This window comes from Physeter macrocephalus, chromosome 2 (genome assembly GCF_002837175.3).
Source record: "Physeter macrocephalus isolate SW-GA chromosome 2, ASM283717v5, whole genome shotgun sequence".
Lineage (NCBI taxonomy): Eukaryota > Metazoa > Chordata > Mammalia > Artiodactyla > Physeteridae > Physeter > Physeter macrocephalus.
Window position 1 is genome coordinate 74,568,487 of NC_041215.1, and position 20,242 is coordinate 74,588,728.

The following is a 20,242-nucleotide window of genomic DNA, read 5'->3' on the forward strand; positions in this document are numbered from 1 at the left end:
AGGATTAATCTCCAAAATTTACAAGCAGCTCATGCAGCTCAATATCAAAAAAAACAAACCACCCAATCCAAAAATGGGCAGAAGACCTAAATAGACATTTCTCCAGAGAAGATATACAGATTGCCGACAAGCACATGAAAGGATGCTCAACATCACTAATCATTAGAGAAATGCAAATCAAAACTACAATGAGGTATCACCTCACACCTGTCAGAATGGTCATCATCAAAATATCTACAAACAGTAAATGCTGGAGAGGGTGTGGAGAAAGGGAACCCTCTTGCACTGTTGGTGGGAATGTTAATTGATACAGCCATTATGGAGAACAGTATGGAGGTTCCTTACAAAACTAAAAATAGAACTACTATACGACCCAGCAATCCCACTACTGGGCCTATACCCTGAGAAAACCATAAATCAGAAAGAGACATGTACCACAATGTTCATTTCAGCTCTGTTTACAATAGCCAGGACATGGGAGCAACGTAAGTGTCCATTGACAGATGAATGGATAAAGAAGATGTGACACATATATACAATAGAATGTTACTCAGCCATCAAAAGAAACAAAATTGAGTTATTTGTAGTGAGGTGGATGGACCTAGAGTCTGTCATTCAGAGTGTAAGTCAGAAAGTGAGGGAGTGGCATGGACATATATACACTACCAAATGTAAAATAGATAGCTAGTGGGAAGCAGCTAGGGGCAGGACAGGTATAAAGATGCAGACGTAGAGAATGGACTTGAGGACACGGGGAAGGGGAAGGGCAAGCTGGGACGAAGTGAGAGAGTGGCAATGGACATATATACACTACCAAACGTAAAATAGATAGCTAATGGGAAGCAGCCACATAGCACAGGGAGATCAGCTCGGTGCTTTGTGACCACCTAGAGGGGTGGGATAGGGAGGGTGGGAGGGAGACACAAGAGGGAGGAGATATGGGGACATATGTATATTTATAGCTGATTGACTTTGTTATAAAGCAGAAACTAACACACCATTGTAAAGCAATTATACTCCAATAAAGATGTTAAGAAAAAGAAAATGTGTCCTCTTTCACTGCCCCATTCCTTATTGTTGTCTTTCCTCCTGTGCTTGTTTCTGAGAAGCAGCCCACTGTGATCGGAGCCTGAGCTCTGGAGTCACACAGAACTGGATGCAGACCTGCCTGTAGCCTGTCCTAACTGTGTAACTCTGAAAAAATTACATCGCTTTTCTGTGCCTCAGTTTCTTTGTAAATGGCTTTCGAAGAGGACTTACCTTATGTGGAGGTTATTGAGAAAAAAATCCGTGTCAGAATCTTTGAAGCCTGAGAATTTGTAGGCAAATCTCAGGGTAGATAGAAGTTCACCAGGTAATCAAGTTGGAGTGGGGCTTGGAGAAAAGAAGAGAATACACAAGCATTCCATCCGGGAAAACAAAAACAAAAAAACCTTGAAGGGCCAGAGGCCTGCATGGGGGCAAGAAAGTTGGCAAGTGAATTCTGCACGCAGAGTTCTGTCTGTGAAGGGAGGTGGGGAGCTCACGCAGCTGAAGAAAGAAGGATGGGAAGAGAAAAGACTGATGACAATAATAAGAGTTTCCCGTCACCCCTCCTGACAACGTACAACATAATCCCAACCTGGCTGACCTAAAGGAGACTTTTTCCATCTTCCATCTAAAGCACCAAGTTGAGACCTTGATGGCGTATTGTCATTTGGGACCCCAAGGGCGTTACAGTAGATATGAGGATGATCTCTTTTGCGTCCTGGGATAGTTCTGATTTTAGTTGAACACAGTCTGCCCCCTACTGATCATTATGAACGTTTTCAACCTGATTGGGTTTACTTGATATCAAGTGTTGCCCTTGCCTTTTTCCTCCTGAAAAAAAAGGAAAATAAAGTTTGTTAACCTGCGTATCACTTAAGACTGTTATGTTGAGTATATTTTAAATATAAGTGACCCTTCTGGCATTAAAAGCTGTACAAAGTTGTGTGGTTGCGCCGAGTAGTTTATTTATTTATTTTTTTAATTTAAAAAATTTATTTATTTTTGGCTGCGTTGGGTCTTCGTTGCTGCGTGCGGGCTTTCTCTAGTTTTGGCGAGCGGGGGCTACTCTTTGTTGCGTTGCGCGGGCTTCTTATTGCAATGGCTTCTCTTGTTGCGGAGCACAGGCTCTAGGCGTGCAGGCTCAGTAGTTGTGGCTCGCGGGCTCTAGAGCACAGGCTCAGTAGTTGTGGCGCACGGGCTTAGTTGCTCCTCCGTATGTGGGATCTTTCCGGACCAGGGCTCGAACCCGTGTCCCCTGCATTGGCACGAGGATTCTTAACCACTGCACCACCAGGGAAGCCCCAAGAGTAGTTTAAACAGAGCCCAGATGATGTATATAAGTCCAGATGATGTATATAAAGGCCTGCAACTCCTGGAGCTTGTAATTTGGCAAGACTTGTACTTATGGAGAACATCTCAATACAAAGATTCAATGAGAAAAAAGACGTGTGTATAATTAAGGAAAATAGCTCCATCATTTGAAAGCAGAGTGCCTTTGGAGAGTGTACTTTCAATGGGAAGAGGAAAGGAAAGCAGGGAGGAGGACTCCAGGGAGTTGCAAATTAAGTTCCGAGCTCTGGCCAGGCACAGTGGGAGGGAATTGGGGGCACTGTCTTACTGTTTTCTATTGTGCAAATAAAATTTTATTGCATCTTTTTCCACAGTAATAAAATCAATAAAAGATTAAATATCAGGTAAATAATTCATAGTAGATGAGATTATATGACTTCTTGACCTTAAAATGTGCCACCGATGTTACACAGGAGAAAGATTGGGTAAACACTGCTTACACAGAAGTTCTTTATTTCCTTTATGTATGTTCCCAGAAGCTCTGAAGTAATGGCACATGTAGCAGTAGAGAGAGTAATATATTGCATCTGGACAGACAGCTCTTGTTTTTACAAAAGCTCAAGCTTTTTCTGAAGAAGCTCCTCGATTTTAAAATGATCTTGAAGTTGTAGTTATAGTTTATCATGAGAATTTTGATGGAGATACCTGCCAAAACTCTTTTTTTTAAAATGATTTATCTGAATTTTGAAAGTAATACTTAATGGGTTACTCCTGAATAGCTATGAAAATTAAATATATTACATATTCTGTATCTAAAGAAAATGTGATGAAGCCAGCCTTGAGCCTATGCAATTGCCACATCTCAGATTACATGGCTGAGTTTCCCATGTTATGCCTTTTGATGTGGCTCTAAGGCAGGGCTCATCAAACTTTTCTGTAAAGGGGCTGCTAGTAAATACTTTAAACTTGGAGGCTGTATAGTCTCTGTTGCAACCACTTAACTCTACCACTGTAGCAAGAACACTGCCATAAACAATAATTAAACAAATGGATGTGGCTGTGTTCTAATAAAACATTATTTACAAAAACAAATGAGTGCCAGATTTGGCCTGGGGGCCATAGTGTGTCTTTCTCTGCTCTAAAGTTGAGTCACCTGTATGCTCAAATTTGGTGAACAGTGAGGATGTCAGCTTTGAGAATGGCTAGTAGAGATATTCACATCACATCAGTATATATTTTTAAAACATTTTGATAGTAACAATAGCAAGTTTAAAGTCTTTAACCAATTAATTTCTTAGCACCTACTATTTTTATAATTATATTTGTAGGAGACAGTTATCTCCCTCAAGGACCTAAATCTGTATATATTTAGGCCCAAAGGTGAAAAACCTAGTCTATTGGGAAAAAAAAAGTGTAAAAATAAATTTGACTTTAGATTTTGTGTGAATGAGGTTTTATTCATGGACTGCTTTTAGAGATGGGATAATTGAATCATTCCTGCCAGGACTCCTCTACTTTATAATTAAACGTTTCCCAAATAAATCACACTTTTTCATCCATTTCCAGATTTTCCCATAAATATTTACACCAGAGTGCATAGGCTATACATGAGAATGCGAGTGAATTTTAGTTACAATTTTTGAAGAACTTTGTTATTTGAATTACCTTTCTTTAAATGGCACATTTAACTGGTTCTCTTCAGAGTGAGCCAAAACTCAAGGCCAGCTAAAAATATTATAACCAAGTAAATGTGGGAGATTCCAGATACCCAAAGGTTGACATTTACATTTACATACATTATGTGAACTCCTTGCGTCATGCGCTGGTAAGAGAAAGGTATAATTTTCAAGTTGCCTAATATGGGGCAAATCAGAATCAACTGATTTTTATAAATCACTCTGAATATACTTTCATTGCAGTCATTGTCTTTACAACCTGGACAGTTTTGTAGTCTTTTGTTTCTTTGCTTTTTAAGAGGAATATATATATATATATATATATATATATATATATATATATGTTCATACTCTTAGTCAGGACTTTAGCTATCCATAGCCAAAGGTTGAAAATCTATTATATTTTCATATTCCCTTAATGGGAAAAGTATTTAACTACGATTATTCTTGTCACACGTAAGTTTTATCTGAAGTTCTCCCCATCTCTGTGTGTGTTCGTTCCGGAGTAGCGGTGGAACCTGAGTGGGCACTCTCCCCTGTTCGTTGCCAAGTTACAGGCTTAACGTACACTTCCTGCACAGCCACATTGCTCCCCAACATTCTGAGTTTTACCCCCAGGTTACACAATCGCAAGGGAAGAAATAGGGAGAGTGTTATTGATCTCTAGAAAAAAAGAGCATGTTACTCTGTTAAAAATCCTACTAATTTCTTTGTACCTTGAAGACTCAAATAAGAAAACTGTTTTTTAAAAAAAACAAAACACACAGAAATGAGAGATTTCTATTACTGCTATAGTTGCCATAAAATGAAATCAGTTTCAAATTATGTTTCTGTCCCTTTGTTTCATAGAGAGTTTGAAAATCTGTTAAATGGTTAACCTGGTATTACCTGATTTCTATTCATGAGTTAGAGTATGTTTATTAATGATATTTATTTATGATATTTATTAAATTTGGGAAAGCTGGCACATGTCATTTCCATCCAAGAAAGAAGAGTCTTTTCTTTTGTCTTACACTTTAGTGGTATGTCATATTTTTCACCATACATGAGCATCTAAATCATCCATCACTTAAAATCTTGGTCTTCTTACTCCATTTTGAGAAGGTTCACCAGTGCTTTTCTTTATCTGTTGCAAAGATTATTCCCAAAAGAAACTGCATAAAATTGTTAATACTTTATCCAGCAAATGAGAATTTAGAGAACAAGTTTCTTATTTGTAGTGAGATTTTAAAAAATGAGAATAGAGTTAATTTTGCTTTCATAAAAATATGTATATCAAGGTGAATTTCTGGTGCTTCCTGAAAACAGAGTATTATTTCAAAGCCTCTGTCATCCTGACCACTGCAAATGGAGTTGCGTCATATAGAACATCAGACTTATGTCTTAATTAGAGGGTGACCTCTCTGGCCCTTTGATGCCGATATTTTATTGTGCAGAGAATTCCCTTGGAGAACTCAGTTAAGGATGCCGATTCTCATTCTAAGAGTTGGGGATGGAGCCCAAGTAGCTACAGGTTTACTTGCACCTACGAGTTTCTGACGTGGAAGCTACACAGAACAGACTGAGACTCTGTTCTGGGTTCTCTAAATGTCATTCAGAAATATAATAAGGAAAAAACAGCGTTTTCTTACCAACTTCTGGTATTAAAATGAATGGCTTTTCCTTGAATCTTTTCATTTTAGGCTTATTCTAATTGTGCTTGAGTTAAGTCCATATCTATTTTTTTCCCTTGTCTCTGATAATTAACATAGGAGAAGCCACTGGAATGAGGGCTGGGGTCGGGGTAAATATCAGCAAGGGAATGTAGAAGGACCCCTTGACTAGAGCTATGAATGTATCCAGAAACAATATGGCAGAATGGCAGGAGGTTGGGGACTGCTGATGCAGGTAGCCAGGCCAGTCGTCAATTTTGTCTAAGGACTTTGGGATCCATCTTCAATATGAGGGCCAACAAGAAATCACAATCTCTACCTAACTGATGCTACTGAAAATGGAAGAAAATATTCTCAGCCTAAAATGCTAAGTTTCCTGCAGCTTGCCTGTACCCAGTCACTTTCAGCAGTAACAAACATGAGGATGGGCGTTTCCCACCATGCATTGATAAAGTCAAAATTGACAATTCATTTAAAAACTGTTATTTGGACCAGATTCACTGCCTATTCAAAAAAATGTGTCAGGGTGAGGGAATGAGAGTAACAAAAAATGATTGCAGGGATTTTATTAAAGGTATTTCATTGTGTATAATGCTTTCTGAAGCAGAAGTGTAAAAGACAAAATCCATTATTCATGCTTTTCATATTCATACAGATATGACAGTATAATGAAAATTGGTCTTCTGCAATGAGCATAGCTCTGAGCCCCTCAGTAATAAATGTTTTCTAGGACCAGGGGATTTATATGCAAAAATCATCTTCACAAAGCAAACTTTGTCTGAAAAATAAGGCTTTTGTTTTTAGGGCAGCCTTGCTATACTGCCAAGGGCATTGTTTTATTTATTGACATATATATCAGATACATGTTAGGAAACTTAATTATAAAATGGCCCTAATCCTCTATAAGTGTTTTAATCAATTTATGTTTATTCATTTTAAAATTAAATCGAGAAAACCTCTTCTCTTTCAGTGAATCAAGAGCAATCATTTAGGGCTAAACAATGAGAAATGTGGAAAGTATTGTTCTGGTTAGGTACTCAGCTAGTTAGACTTTAAAATCTGTGTATTCAGCATGGGCGAATATAAACTCACTGAACTGTTGAATTAGCACTCTGTGTTTTTATTTAATTATGTTTATGAGACAGTATAAAATATCAGTTGATAGGTTAGCTCCAGTTTAATTGATCCATTGTTTTGAAGTAGATATTGTCTGGTAGATCACTCTACGCCAGGTGATACATTTCTGATAACAGCCTGTAGTGAAGAGATTTCATCTTCCCATGGGAAACGTTATCAAATCAATTTTTCTTGTATGCCTTAGGCATTTTGGTATTGTTCAACTCTAATGCTTTAGGAAAATCCTAGAGACTACAAAAACATCAGAGAAAATCAAGAGAAGTAGGTAAAACTGTAAGTTGAGTCTGTCCATAATCACTGATTAAATAAACTCAGAGCATGGTCTTCATTTCTCTCTGCCAGTGAGCTGAGAACTAGATGCAAATGTGGGTCTGGAGGAAGGAGCATAGTGGTAGGTCAACAGGCGGCAGGAGTTTGCACAACTTGGTACTGTAGTTCTACTGTGGCCATTGGAATGAATTAATGCAAGACAGATGGTATTCACCATGATGGCAACACAGAGACTAGGTTAATTGAAAATAAGAGAAATAGTTGTACTTCATTTTTAAAATTATTCGACCTTATTTAAGAAACTAATACATTGTTTATCCTAGTAATAAATCAATAATAAATCAATATGGTTATCAGTAAATGTCTGGCACTTTCCAAGGCAGAAAAGTAACCTCTGGACACATTCACCAAAGTGTATACAGAACCATTTAAACATTGTGTGTGTTTTTTTAAATATACCCATTTAACTTTATTTCATCATTGTCGTTTAAAGCTTGATTTTATAAAATATAAAATGATATTCTTAAAGAGTTCTGTAGTACAGGAATTTAAACAGTAGAAAAATCCATAGCTTTATAGGTTTAAGTTATATAAATTAAAATCAAATAATTGGAAATTTTTTCAATATGGGAGCTATACAATGAAATAAATGGAAAAATGACCTAATAGGAGCAATATTTCATTACTTACAGATTATCATTAGTTACTTTCAGGATCTAAACAAAAAATATTGTTTAAATGTTTTAAAACCATTTAAAAGTCATCATAGTTGACCTTTCAGACCCCAAACTATTTGACATCAACAGAATATGTATGTGTGCACACACTTGCTCTCTTTTTCTCTCTCTCTCTGTTGCAAAATATGCCTTTCCTTTTTGGCTAATTTATCTCTACATGGATGGCCCATAAGAGAGTAGTCCTCTTTCTCCATGGTTTCAAGTAGATCATCATTAGGGCTAGTCCTGGCATGTAAGCCCCAGAGAAGTTCAATTTACTCTGGGAGAAATTCAGATTAAATAAGAGTAAAAATATCAGTAAGAGAGACAACATTTCTAAGCAACAGAAATTCCATGTTACAATAAACCAGGTGGCCAGGAGATAAATCAGTACCAGAGAAAGATGATCTTTTCACATAGGCCAAGAAGCAGCTCCGTTGAAGGTGACCAAAATGAGGATGGCCAGCTTACCATTACTTTTGCCAATTATTTTTTTCTAATGACTGTACATGGATAATGGTTAAAATTGAGAGCTTGTTTGTGTAGGACCCATCAGAAATGCCAACATATTATGATTCTTATTTTAACATCCCATTGGGCATATTCCAGGAGAAGGATGCCAAATCCCCAGCCACTCATAGTCAGAGAAGTGGTCTAGTTGGACCTGCACTAATACCCAAAAGATTTTCCTAAAGTACAAATCCAAGTAATACCTCTCTTTGCTTAAAATCCGTCGACTGTAAAAAAAAAATGCACAACCTAAAAGTTGAGAATTATGTAATAAAACATAATTCTCAAATTGTCAAATAAATGACGGACAAAACTGAGTCCTTAAGCTGGGGACAGAGCATCTCCAATCACTCTGAGAGATTGCTCCGAAGAGACAGGGGGAGCCAGAATATATAGGAGTTTTTGCAACAAACACCAGGTAGTCGGAACATCAAAAGGTTACTGTTAATTAAAGAAAACCAGATACCTCAAGTTAAGTAATTTAGCTCTTTTCTATGTATGGGAAGATGCAAGAGTCTGGGCTCCCTGGAATCATTCCTTTGATATGCACCTCAGCTGTCTGGGGCAAGTATCCTGTGCTTTCTCATCCTGAGTCTCCTCAGGGTGCACTGTCAGGGGTGGCTGCAGCAGCTGACTGCTAGATGGGGGGCATCCTGTTTCCATCCTGAGTTTCCTCAGGGCTCACTCTAGGGGAGGCTGTAATGTGATGGCTTGATGGCTGCAACATCCTTTGTTTACTGATACGGCAGGCAATATTTTTCATTCACCAAATCCTATGGCAGTTTCTCCCATAGCTTCAAATTCCTTGCCGTAGTACAAAACACCTTTATGATTTGGCCTTAGTCCTGGTGTTGATCACATTTTCCACAGTCACTGGTGTCCTGTGTTCCTCTCCCAGGACTCAGTACACCCTCAAAAGTGTAGGAACTATCTCTTACTCACATTAGTGTTCCCAGTGCTGGGCCCATAGAGAGCCTTAAAATTATTGGATGAATGGTTGAATAGATGAATGGAAAACCTGCGTTGCTGTGAAGTCCTAACTAACAGGCCTGTGTCTTCTCCTTCCCAGGACTTTGGCGTTATGTTCCTGCATCACCTTGTATCTATTTTTTTGATTACCTTTTCATATGTCAACAACATGGCCCGAGTAGGGACCCTAGTCCTCTGTCTCCATGATTCAGCCGACGCTCTTCTAGAGGTAAAAGTTTTCTTTCATCTATAAGAATACAAAATCTGGAATTCAGGAAATCCCCCAGATCATCAGTTTTTCTAGGGTCTGATAGATGGTGCTGGGAGAAGTTAGTACATGACTGCTTTGAAACTGCGGAGTGTTTCTTTGTAGGTTAAATTGGTGAAAGTGAGACTTTAGTATATAAAGTGGTGTGCAAAAAACATTCACCAAGTTAGCATTCTTTATTAATAGAATAATGAAAACCTTAACCTTTCCACACTTAAGAAATGAGTGTTTTACAATAGGAAAATTACTGTTTGAATAGGTTTTGTTTCTAGTGTTACAGGTTTCACACTGATTTATCTGGGAAGTGTATATAACTCAGTTTAGTTAGTAATAGTAGTTGTACATCCTGATGAAATAATGGGTAGTCATAGTTTTTATTACCAATGTACATATTATCCTAGTATTTTTATAGTGAAAGTATATATGAATTACAAATTTTATATAAAAACTATGTTTTCTATGCCTGTAAGTATTAAAAATATCTGAGGAAATGTTGGTTGCACTTTGATTAACTTTCTAAACCATTATCTCTTAAAATTACTAAAGTAGCAATAAAAAAGAAAAAGAAAAATGCTTCTAGCATATTTCAAAAGATAAAATCCCAAGTAAAATTTTGATGTGGTATTTACTCTTAATCATGGCCTCCATGAAGAGATATACTTGGGCTTCCCTGGTGGCACAGTGGTTGAGAATCTGCCTGCCGATGCAGGGGACACGGGTTCGTGCCCCGGTCCGGGAAGATCACACATGCCGCGGAGCGGCTGGGCCCGTGAGCCATGGCCGCTGAGCCTGCGCGTCCGGAGCCTGTGCTCAGCAACGGCAGAGGCCACGACAGTGAGAGGCCCGCGTACCACAAAAAAAAAAAAAAAAAAAAAAAAAAAGGCACACTCAATAAGGTTATATAACTATAGATTTTTCATTTTAGTCCTAAGAAATTTATATAACTGGTCAAAAATGAACTTACCAGAGTACAAATTCCATGTAGAAATGGGTCTTAGAATCTGTATGCTTATTTTTTATTCCTGTTGGCCTACAGTTCTGCCCCTTTGAAGCATGTGCTATCACTGTGAATGTAGAATAGAGGTGCCCTCAAGTAATTATTTGTTATTCCAATATAAGCAGAAATTCCAGGCCATGAAATTGAATCTGCTATAAAGGCAATTAGTCAAGGTTTGAAGTGTATACAGCACTTCATTAAAGACTCTGGTCTCTATAAGGTTATGAAACAGAAAAGTAGTCCCAGTGGGCTGGATTTGTCAGATGATAGTTTGGCGCTATAGTTTTTAAGTGATTCAAGCTAGATTCTATTAAGCACATTTTTTTAAAGGAGAAATAAAACTAGTATAAAGGCAATTTCCTGAAAATCAGTTACCATGTGGTTAAATCCTAAGTATGCTTGGAGGTAGAAATTTATATAGCAATATACAGTTTTGAAGTTAATTCTGTATAATCTGCCAACTCTAATGTCTGGGGAAATGGATGGCATAATGCTTGGCAGAGCCATAATTCAGAAAATGTGGGTTGAATCATCATCCACCACTTTTATCTAGAAAAGAAAAATAATCCAGAAATCCCAGTCATGTGGCTTAAAAGCAAATGTTCTTCATCACTTGGATTCTCTTTGACATCATAAAATAATGCTTGAGAATATCCAAATAATGAGATATGTTGACTCTTCAAAGTGGAATCTATGGCTTAGACATTTCAGAAAAATGGATGTTTAATGCTTTTTTATTGAATACTGGTGAATGAATGTAAAAGAAAGCTACATGGTTTATGTAGCCAGAAGGAGGCAGAAGATGCTTTTTTTCTTTCTTGGTATGAGTTGTGGTGTCAAAGTATGCATGAAATTAGAAGTTCATAATCCTGGCTTCCACTCAATTAATAGATATTTCCCCTTAGGAATATATTTCTCTCGTAGCTTTGTATTTTACTTAAAGCTATTAAATTATAGCTTCTGTGGATACTGTCAACAATCCTTTCAAGTTTGACTCAGCTAATTTAACTTTACAAGAAGTAGAAAATAATGTTATGAATTTAAAAGACCTCTTCAATTTATAACCCTGTGTGTGGGTACTGTGAATTATATGTGAAAATGTAAAAAGCAGTAATAAAGGACAATTATGTTTTCAGTGTCACCTGTTCTTACTTAGAATCATCTATAGAAAGTAGATGGCAGGGACTTCCTTGGTGGTCCAGCGGTTAAGGCTCCGCGCTTCCAATGCAGGGGGTGCGAGTTCAATCTCTCGCCAGGGAATTAGATCCCGCATGCCGCAACTAAAGATCCCACAGGCGGCAGCGAAGATCCCGAGTGCCATAACTAAGACCCGGTGCAGCCAAATAAATAAATAAATATTTTTTTAAAAAAGTAGATGGTAGAGAAAGGGATGTATTTCTTCCTTTGACTAATTTATAATATAAAAAGTGGTCACTTAAATCACTACCATAAATTATTAGTGTACTTCTCACAGACATTCTGAACATTAGTGACTTTCTTCTAGAAAATGACCCATTAATGTAAATTTGAAAATTATACCTAAGTGGATTCGCTGAAATAGTGTGATCTTGACACATTCTTCATTTCTAAATTTGTGAGGATAAGCCAAGAAACTGTCTCCCCAGAGCACTCCTTATACCTGTTTAAGGAAAACCTATAATTCTAAGCAGAAAGGGGGGAAAAAATGCAGGAAGGCTCAAATTCCAGGCCATGAAATTGAATCTGCTATAAAGGCAATTAGTCAAGGTTTGAAGTGTATACAGCACTTCATTAAAGACTCTGGTCTCTATAAGGTTATGAAACAGAAAAGTAGTCCCAGTGGGCTGGATTTGTCAGATGATAGTTTGGCGCTATAGTTTTTAAGTGATTCAAGCTAGATTCTATTAAGCACATTTTTTTAAAGGAGAAATAAAACTAGTATAAAGGCAATTTCCTGAAAATCAGTTACCATGTGGTTAAATCCTAAGTATGCTTGGAGGTAGAAATTTATATAGCAATATACAGTTTTGAAGTTAATTCTGTATAATCTGCCAACTCTAATGTCTGGGGAAATGGATGGCATAATGCTTGGCAGAGCCATAATTCAGAAAATGTGGGTTGAATCATCATCCACCACTTTTATCTAGAAAAGAAAAATAATCCAGAAATCCCAGTCATGTGGCTTAAAAGCAAATGTTCTTCATCACTTGGATTCTCTTTGACATCATAAAATAATGCTTGAGAATATCCAAATAATGAGATATGTTGACTCTTCAAAGTGGAATCTATGGCTTAGACATTTCAGAAAAATGGATGTTTAATGCTTTTTTATTGAATACTGGTGAATGAATGTAAAAGAAAGCTACATGGTTTATGTAGCCAGAAGGAGGCAGAAGATGCTTTTTTTCTTTCTTGGTATGAGTTGTGGTGTCAAAGTATGCATGAAATTAGAAGTTCATAATCCTGGCTTCCACTCAATTAATAGATATTTCCCCTTAGGAATATATTTCTCTCGTAGCTTTGTATTTTACTTAAAGCTATTAAATTATAGCTTCTGTGGATACTGTCAACAATCCTTTCAAGTTTGACTCAGCTAATTTAACTTTACAAGAAGTAGAAAATAATGTTATGAATTTAAAAGACCTCTTCAATTTATAACCCTGTGTGTGGGTACTGTGAATTATATGTGAAAATGTAAAAAGCAGTAATAAAGGACAATTATGTTTTCAGTGTCACCTGTTCTTACTTAGAATCATCTATAGAAAGTAGATGGCAGGGACTTCCTTGGTGGTCCAGCGGTTAAGGCTCCGCGCTTCCAATGCAGGGGGTGCGAGTTCAATCTCTCGCCAGGGAATTAGATCCCGCATGCCGCAACTAAAGATCCCACAGGCGGCAGCGAAGATCCCGAGTGCCATAACTAAGACCCGGTGCAGCCAAATAAATAAATAAATATTTTTTTAAAAAAGTAGATGGTAGAGAAAGGGATGTATTTCTTCCTTTGACTAATTTATAATATAAAAAGTGGTCACTTAAATCACTACCATAAATTATTAGTGTACTTCTCACAGACATTCTGAACATTAGTGACTTTCTTCTAGAAAATGACCCATTAATGTAAATTTGAAAATTATACCTAAGTGGATTCGCTGAAATAGTGTGATCTTGACACATTCTTCATTTCTAAATTTGTGAGGATAAGCCAAGAAACTGTCTCCCCAGAGCACTCCTTATACCTGTTTAAGGAAAACCTATAATTCTAAGCAGAAAGGGGGGAAAAAATGCAGGAAGGCTCAATATTCTCTATAAAGTTAGTGACCTTAGTGTTTGGGACTCATTAAAAGTTTAAAGGATTATGTAGCACTTTCTATTTTGACCTCTTATGCCAAATTCCTGTTTTGGCATCTTTGGCTTGCTAATATCATCTGTTTTGCAAGAATTTAATATTTTTCTGTTTTCCTGAAATCAACCATATAATTGAATTTTTCAGGTTGCTGAGTATTTTATTAAATCTCTGACAGTCAGTAGTACTACTTATGGTTAATATCACATTTCACTCGACTTATGGGTAATTTATAAATATGATGCATGATGCATGACATTTCAAAGTAGTAGGCAATTTTATGCCTCTGGTAAGTTATATCTTAAAGGAGACTCATGCATATTGAAAGAAGCTTTTCATTTATCAATTTAACTAAATTAATGTGTCACATTTCTTCCTTTTATAGGCTGCCAAAATGGCAAATTATGCCAAGTTTCAGAAAATTTGTGATCTCCTGTTTGTTATGTTTGCCATGGTTTTTATCACCACACGGCTGGGTATATTTCCTCTCTGGTGAGTATGCCAGTCTTCTTTCCAATAAAGGCGCCCCGTCCAGATAGGTTTTATGAACCATTTTCCTGTTGAATTTCACTCCAGATACTTAGTAAGAAGTTTAAAGAAAGCGAGGGAGGGACTCGAGAAACAGCTTGATTTCTTCTTCCAGAAGGGGGTTGCATTCTTTACGGATATTTTCCACAGGATATTTTCCACAGGATCGTTAGAGAAGGATGTGGCTTACGTAGGTTCTTAAGCCACAGGAAGCTGTCTGCCATTTTAGGCTCCAGTCTAGAGTATGATTCAAAAACCTTAGCCATGAAAGTTTGAATTAAGAAAGGAAATATGGTGTTGCAATCAGTTATATATCAGGGATCATCCTGTACCAGGGGTTCCCCAAGGGTTGTCCCTGGACCCCCAGCCACAGCAGCTGTCACCTCTGAACTTGTTAGAAATGCAACCTACTGGTCCCCACCCACCCCAGACGTACTGAATCGCAGACTCTGGAGATGGGGCCTGGCAATCTGGATTTTGATACGCCTTCCTGATGATTCTGCTACACATTAAAGTTTGAGAACCACTGTCCTGTATAATTCTCCTCATCAGCTGCATTTATAACTAAAGCAAATGGAAAGTATAACTCAAAAGTAACCCTTAAAATTATCTGTGACCCCTTAATGTCTGGATGTCATTAGCTAAGAAAAAGATATGACAGATTTGGATGGAATTTGACAATCCTTTCTATAGAAAATAGGTCCACTGTCATTAATTTTTATGGAAGGCTATTACTTCTAGAAAAAAATGATCCCTCCATATCACTTAAAGTCTACCATTGATGGCAGATTTTTTTCCATTTTGAGAAATTGATCTGAATGGGAAATGACAGCAATGGAAATTGGAGAAAGTAGAGAAATGAAGGGCTGCCTTTTCAGTCCAATAGGAAAATTACAAAAATAAAGTTGGGGCTTTTAAACGAGTAAATGTCTGGATGTCATTAGCTAAGAAAAAGATATGACAGATTTGGATGGAATTTGACAATCCTTTCTATAGAAAATAGGTCCACTGTCATTAATTTTTATGGAAGGCTATTACTTCTAGAAAAAAATGATCCCTCCATATCACTTAAAGTCTACCATTGATGGCAGATTTTTTTCCATTTTGAGAAATTGATCTGAATGGGAAATGACAGCAATGGAAATTGGAGAAAGTAGAGAAATGAAGGGCTGCCTTTTCAGTCCAATAGGAAAATTACAAAAATAAAGTTGGGGCTTTTAAACGAGTAACATCTATCACTGAGGTTCCGTAAACAAATTGATCTCACACACACACACACACACACACACACACACACACACACACACCTTCTCCTTGAGGCTGGCAGCTCTTTCGCACACTTACTTATTGTGAAAATCGTATCCCAGCAGCAGTGCTGTGTATTGGCAACAGGCATATATAAAATGTCATTATAGTTTTATATGATTGTAGGTAGCAAACAGTGAAGTAATTTTGAATATAATGCATCTATAATTATTTCAGGATTGGAGCTCTTTCAAGATTATTAGCAGAACTAGTGGTAGGAATTTAAATAGAAGAAAGTCAAGCAAAATCCAGGAAAAATATCTCAAAAGAATAATACAAAACTTTTCCTGCTTAGGATTTCTGAGAACCTGAGTTTTAAAGAAGTAAGCATCACTATCAAGTACTTTCATTTGCTTATTTCCCTTTAAAGATAGAATTAACATTGAGATGTATCTCTTCTCCTCCTTTCTAGCTAATGTGCAAAAGCTCTTCAGGTTTAGACAGCGATGAGTTACCTAGAACATAAACTCAGAATATAGAAATTATGTAATGCTGCTAATGAATAACTCACGGGTATGCCCTGTGATGATGATATAAACCAGCTGCTTAGAAAAATCCTTGTAACCAAATACAAAACAAGAGCTGATATTGCAAATTAGGGCTTCTGCTACCATGGCCCTTAGCGCAGCCAAGTTTTTCAAAAAGCAACTTGTGGAGGGAAATATTTTATTGTTTGGGAGACAAGAAATAATTTCTGTATACCAGCTGTCATGGTGGTTGTGCATCCAGTGAATGAAATCCTTGTCAGACATGTCTCATAAATAAGGTGAGTTCTTGGATAACCTTTGTTTTGATCCTGTTTCTGTTTCTGGAGTATAATGGACATTGAGAGTATTTAAAATAGTAAGGAGAATGACAATAACAATTAGTGTTTTAAATATTTGCCCTAATCCTATGAAATTATTCAAAAATTCCTTTTAGATTAGGGAATCCTAGAATTGGGAGGGACCCTACAGCTGACCGGCTCCAAACTGCTCTCCCACACCTCTGCCCGGGATAGGAATTCTCTCAATTTCCTGATTAGGAGTATTGCTTTAGAGGTCGAGGGAGAAATAAGTTTTTAATATGAAACAGAAACCTGGGTCTTTATAACTTCTAAGCTAGGGGTTCTTAATCTGGTTTAGAACCCCCTGAAACTGTTTGTAAAACGTATGTGTGTACATTTTTTTCCTGGGGGGCAGGGCCCATGGCTCTATCAGATTCTCAAAAGATCTGTGACTCCCTCCCCTCCTCAAAAAAGTACCTTCTGGAAAACAGACAAAGTGTACCCTACCACTTCTGATTGAAAACTCTTAAGAACCTGAAGGTTTCTAATATATCATCTGTAGGCCTTCTCTTCAGAAAGCATCTCTAATCCCTTCAATAATTCCTGCTTGTTGTTCTCCTTTGTTCCTCAGAATTCTTCTTGTCATGATGTTCCAAATGTGGACTGGCTGATAGAAAATATAAGAGCACTAACAAAAAGCTGTATTCAGAACTGCATTTCTTCTGATGCAGCTTGCCTTTGCATTGACATTCTAAGGAGCTTTCACCTTGCACTGGTGGCGATCTGATAAATAGCTGAGCTGCTGCCAGACCAAATTGCCCTCATCCTACGTTTATTTCATTTTTATGTATTTTTATTTCTAATTATGATTCATTTGTATACCGAATCATACCACCTACATTTATTCCTGTTAGATTTCATCATGCTGTTTTCAGATAGTCTAGCCCAATTAGGGTCTTCTGAACCACATCCAGTGTTACACTTATCCCTGCTACTTTTATGGTACTTGCAAATATGCCTTTCATGCTTCTCCCAACTCACTGAAGAAAAACGTTGACCCAGAGGGACTCCTGGTACACTATTTCTTTAAGTTGACCTCAATCTCTCAACCACCAGTCTGTCTTTATGATTTTTCTACTCATTACTATCTTAGAACTGCTGTGTCATTATGCCTGCTATTTCTCCATATTTTTTAAAGGTGTAATAAGAGATTTTGTCAAAGGTCTTGTGAACATCAAGATTTACTCTGTTACTTAAGTCATTCTCTGCACATGTAGAGGCGGGGTGAAAAAAGAATAATGGCGCATCTGGGTGACTTGGTTTTAGGAGGCCTTTTCTGGCTGCTGGCTCTTCATTTCTAAGTGCTCACCCCCATCTGTTTGATGATCCATCTGCAGCAGTAGGCCTACCACCAGTCTAAAATTTCTGGTTTCTGCCTTTTCCCTATTGTCTAGGTGTGGACTTTTACCTTCTAATATACTACCACTTTTTATGTATTTAATGAATATTTATTGGGCACTTACTGTGTAACTAGTACTGGGCTGGGTGTTGAGACTTCAGTGAGACATGGGCCTCCCGTGGGGCACTTGCAGTTGAATCCCTACGGGTCCCTTCAGTATTCTGGTTGATAATTGTGTGGAGCGTAGAGACTATAAATTATTTTCTGAACATATATTGGAGATAAGTAATGTAAGTGGATTGTCAGTATTAACTAGTTTGGTTGCACGTACCAAGGAGCTCTGTCAGCTGAATTAAGCAATATTCTAGGTAGAGTATATGTGTGTAAAATAGTCACTGACTGCTGGAGGGAAAGTGCTGGAGGTATATTGGGCTTCAGTTCTAACAAGCATTTCATAGACTTATTTCTTCCTCAAATATTTGTGCTTCAGCTGGAAGGAGAAATAAAATGATTCCTGTGCCCTCGCTTCTTTTAGTTTTCAACCCATTGACTTTGGAATCACCAGCAATACCTTGCAGGTTCCTCCTGAGTATAGTTGTGTTCCCACGTAAGCCATCAGAATTTTTGTGATTTGTGGGTTTGATGACACGGCTCATTCTCTCTTGTATCTTTGGTCCACGCCTCACAAAGTCAGCATACACCATGATTATCCTTTTCAGAACCATGCACTGCCCGGACTTTTCTTTTGGTCATAATACGTCTTCTAGAACAGCACTATCCAAAAGAAATATGATAAGTCAGGCTTCTTAGTAGTTTAAAATTTTCTAGTAGCCACATTAAAAAGCAAAAAGAAACAGGTGACATCTGTTTAAATAACGTTTTATTTAACTCGGTATATCCAAAATAAAATGATTTTAACATGTAATCAGGATTAAAAATTGAGATATTTCGTTCTTTTACAGCATACTAAACCTTTGAAATCAGGTATGTGGTTCACGTTACTGCATCTACTCAAAAGTCTATGTATTTTAGCCTTTACGTTGTAACTGGACAGTGAATGATTTGCTCCTTTTTGAGAGTAAGCCTATCCATCGTTGTAAGCTGTTACCGTGTTCACTGATCTGCATCTGTCTTTCCTCAACTCCGTTTGTCTGTGATCCCTGAAGTTCCTAACAGTTTTCCATATTTTATGAAGCTTTGGTTTCCATTGGCATAGGGTAGTTTGTGTTTAATCCCATTGTAGCATCTATCACAGTGCTTAGCTCCCAATGTCTACTCAGTAAATATTTGTTGAGTGAATTAAGTACTACTTAATCCTAAATTGTCTTACATCTGTTTTCTTAGTTGAGCTCCTTAACTCATTGTGAAATAGGTAGGTGCAGTTTTTCCCCTATTATACAGAGAAAACCAATTCATTTAGTCATTGATTTACCTAGTCTCTCTGGACTCTGGTCTCCTGACATCAGTTCAATTCAACAGGTACTTACTAAATTCTAATTGTTCTCCTACAATACAGTGTACTATATATTATTTAAGAATTAGGCCATAAAGCTGTTGATGAGGCACATTTCTGGTAGCTGCTACATAAAAAAAGAGTCATTTTAAAATCACTGTCCCTATTATTCTGTCCCAGCCAAGACACTGCATTGTAAGCATCATCATTTTTCAGCCATACATTAGCATCTGGTATCGAAAGAGGCAAGTCCACAAAGATCCTGAAAGGGAAGGGGCACGGTGCAGTCAGTAGAGAGACTGCTTGCTTTGAGTCACGGTTCTTCTCCTCGCTGCATGTCAGGGAACCTGCTGTGTAGCTTCTCTGCATCTGTGGACTCATCAGAGAAGAATAGTTGTAATTGTTCCATCTACCTTACCAGGAAGTGTTAAGGATCAAATGAACTATTGTTTGTAGCAGTGTTCTAGAACTATAAAGTACTTTATAACTATCAAGCATTTTGTAAAAAGGTGTTATATTACTGTTAGAGATGGAAATTCCCATTATGGCCAAGTGGTCAGAAATTTTTATTGCATTTTATAACCTCCAAGTAGTCTAGATTAAGGAACCATAAGCATAGATATTTTGAAATAAAATTCTAAATGCTCTCTCCAATTATGAGAGGCAGAATATCTTGTTTTAGTCACTTCTGTTCTCAGTGAGTATGTAATAATGGACATGAGCTGGGTTGACTTAGTCCCTCAAATCCTAAGTGACTGTTCCTATCCTGAGCCAGCAGAAGTAACCATTATTGTTCACAGAATGTCACAGAATTTCACAAAATGCAAGTATATGTTAGGCTAGTTCTTTTTTTTAACATCTTTATTGGAGTATAATTGCTTTACAATGGTGTGTTAGTTTCTGCTTTATAACAAAGTGAATCAGTTATACATGTACATATGTTCCCATATCTCTTCCC

The 20,242-nt window shown here is 37.3% G+C and overlaps 1 protein-coding gene across 4 annotated transcripts in view; it reads left to right on the top strand.

The window, feature by feature from the left end:
* CERS6 (ceramide synthase 6) overlaps window positions 1–20,242 on the top strand; it is a 360,958-nt gene that overhangs the window by 294,172 nt on the left and 46,544 nt on the right. For all 4 annotated transcript variants that reach the window (XM_024122237.2, XM_024122236.2, XM_028478753.2 and 1 more), the window contains 2 exons: window positions 9,350–9,478; window positions 14,219–14,325. In XM_024122237.2, coding sequence (XP_023978005.2) covers window positions 9,350–9,478; window positions 14,219–14,325 — 236 coding nt within the window. The remainder of the gene's footprint in view (window positions 1–9,349; window positions 9,479–14,218; window positions 14,326–20,242) is intronic.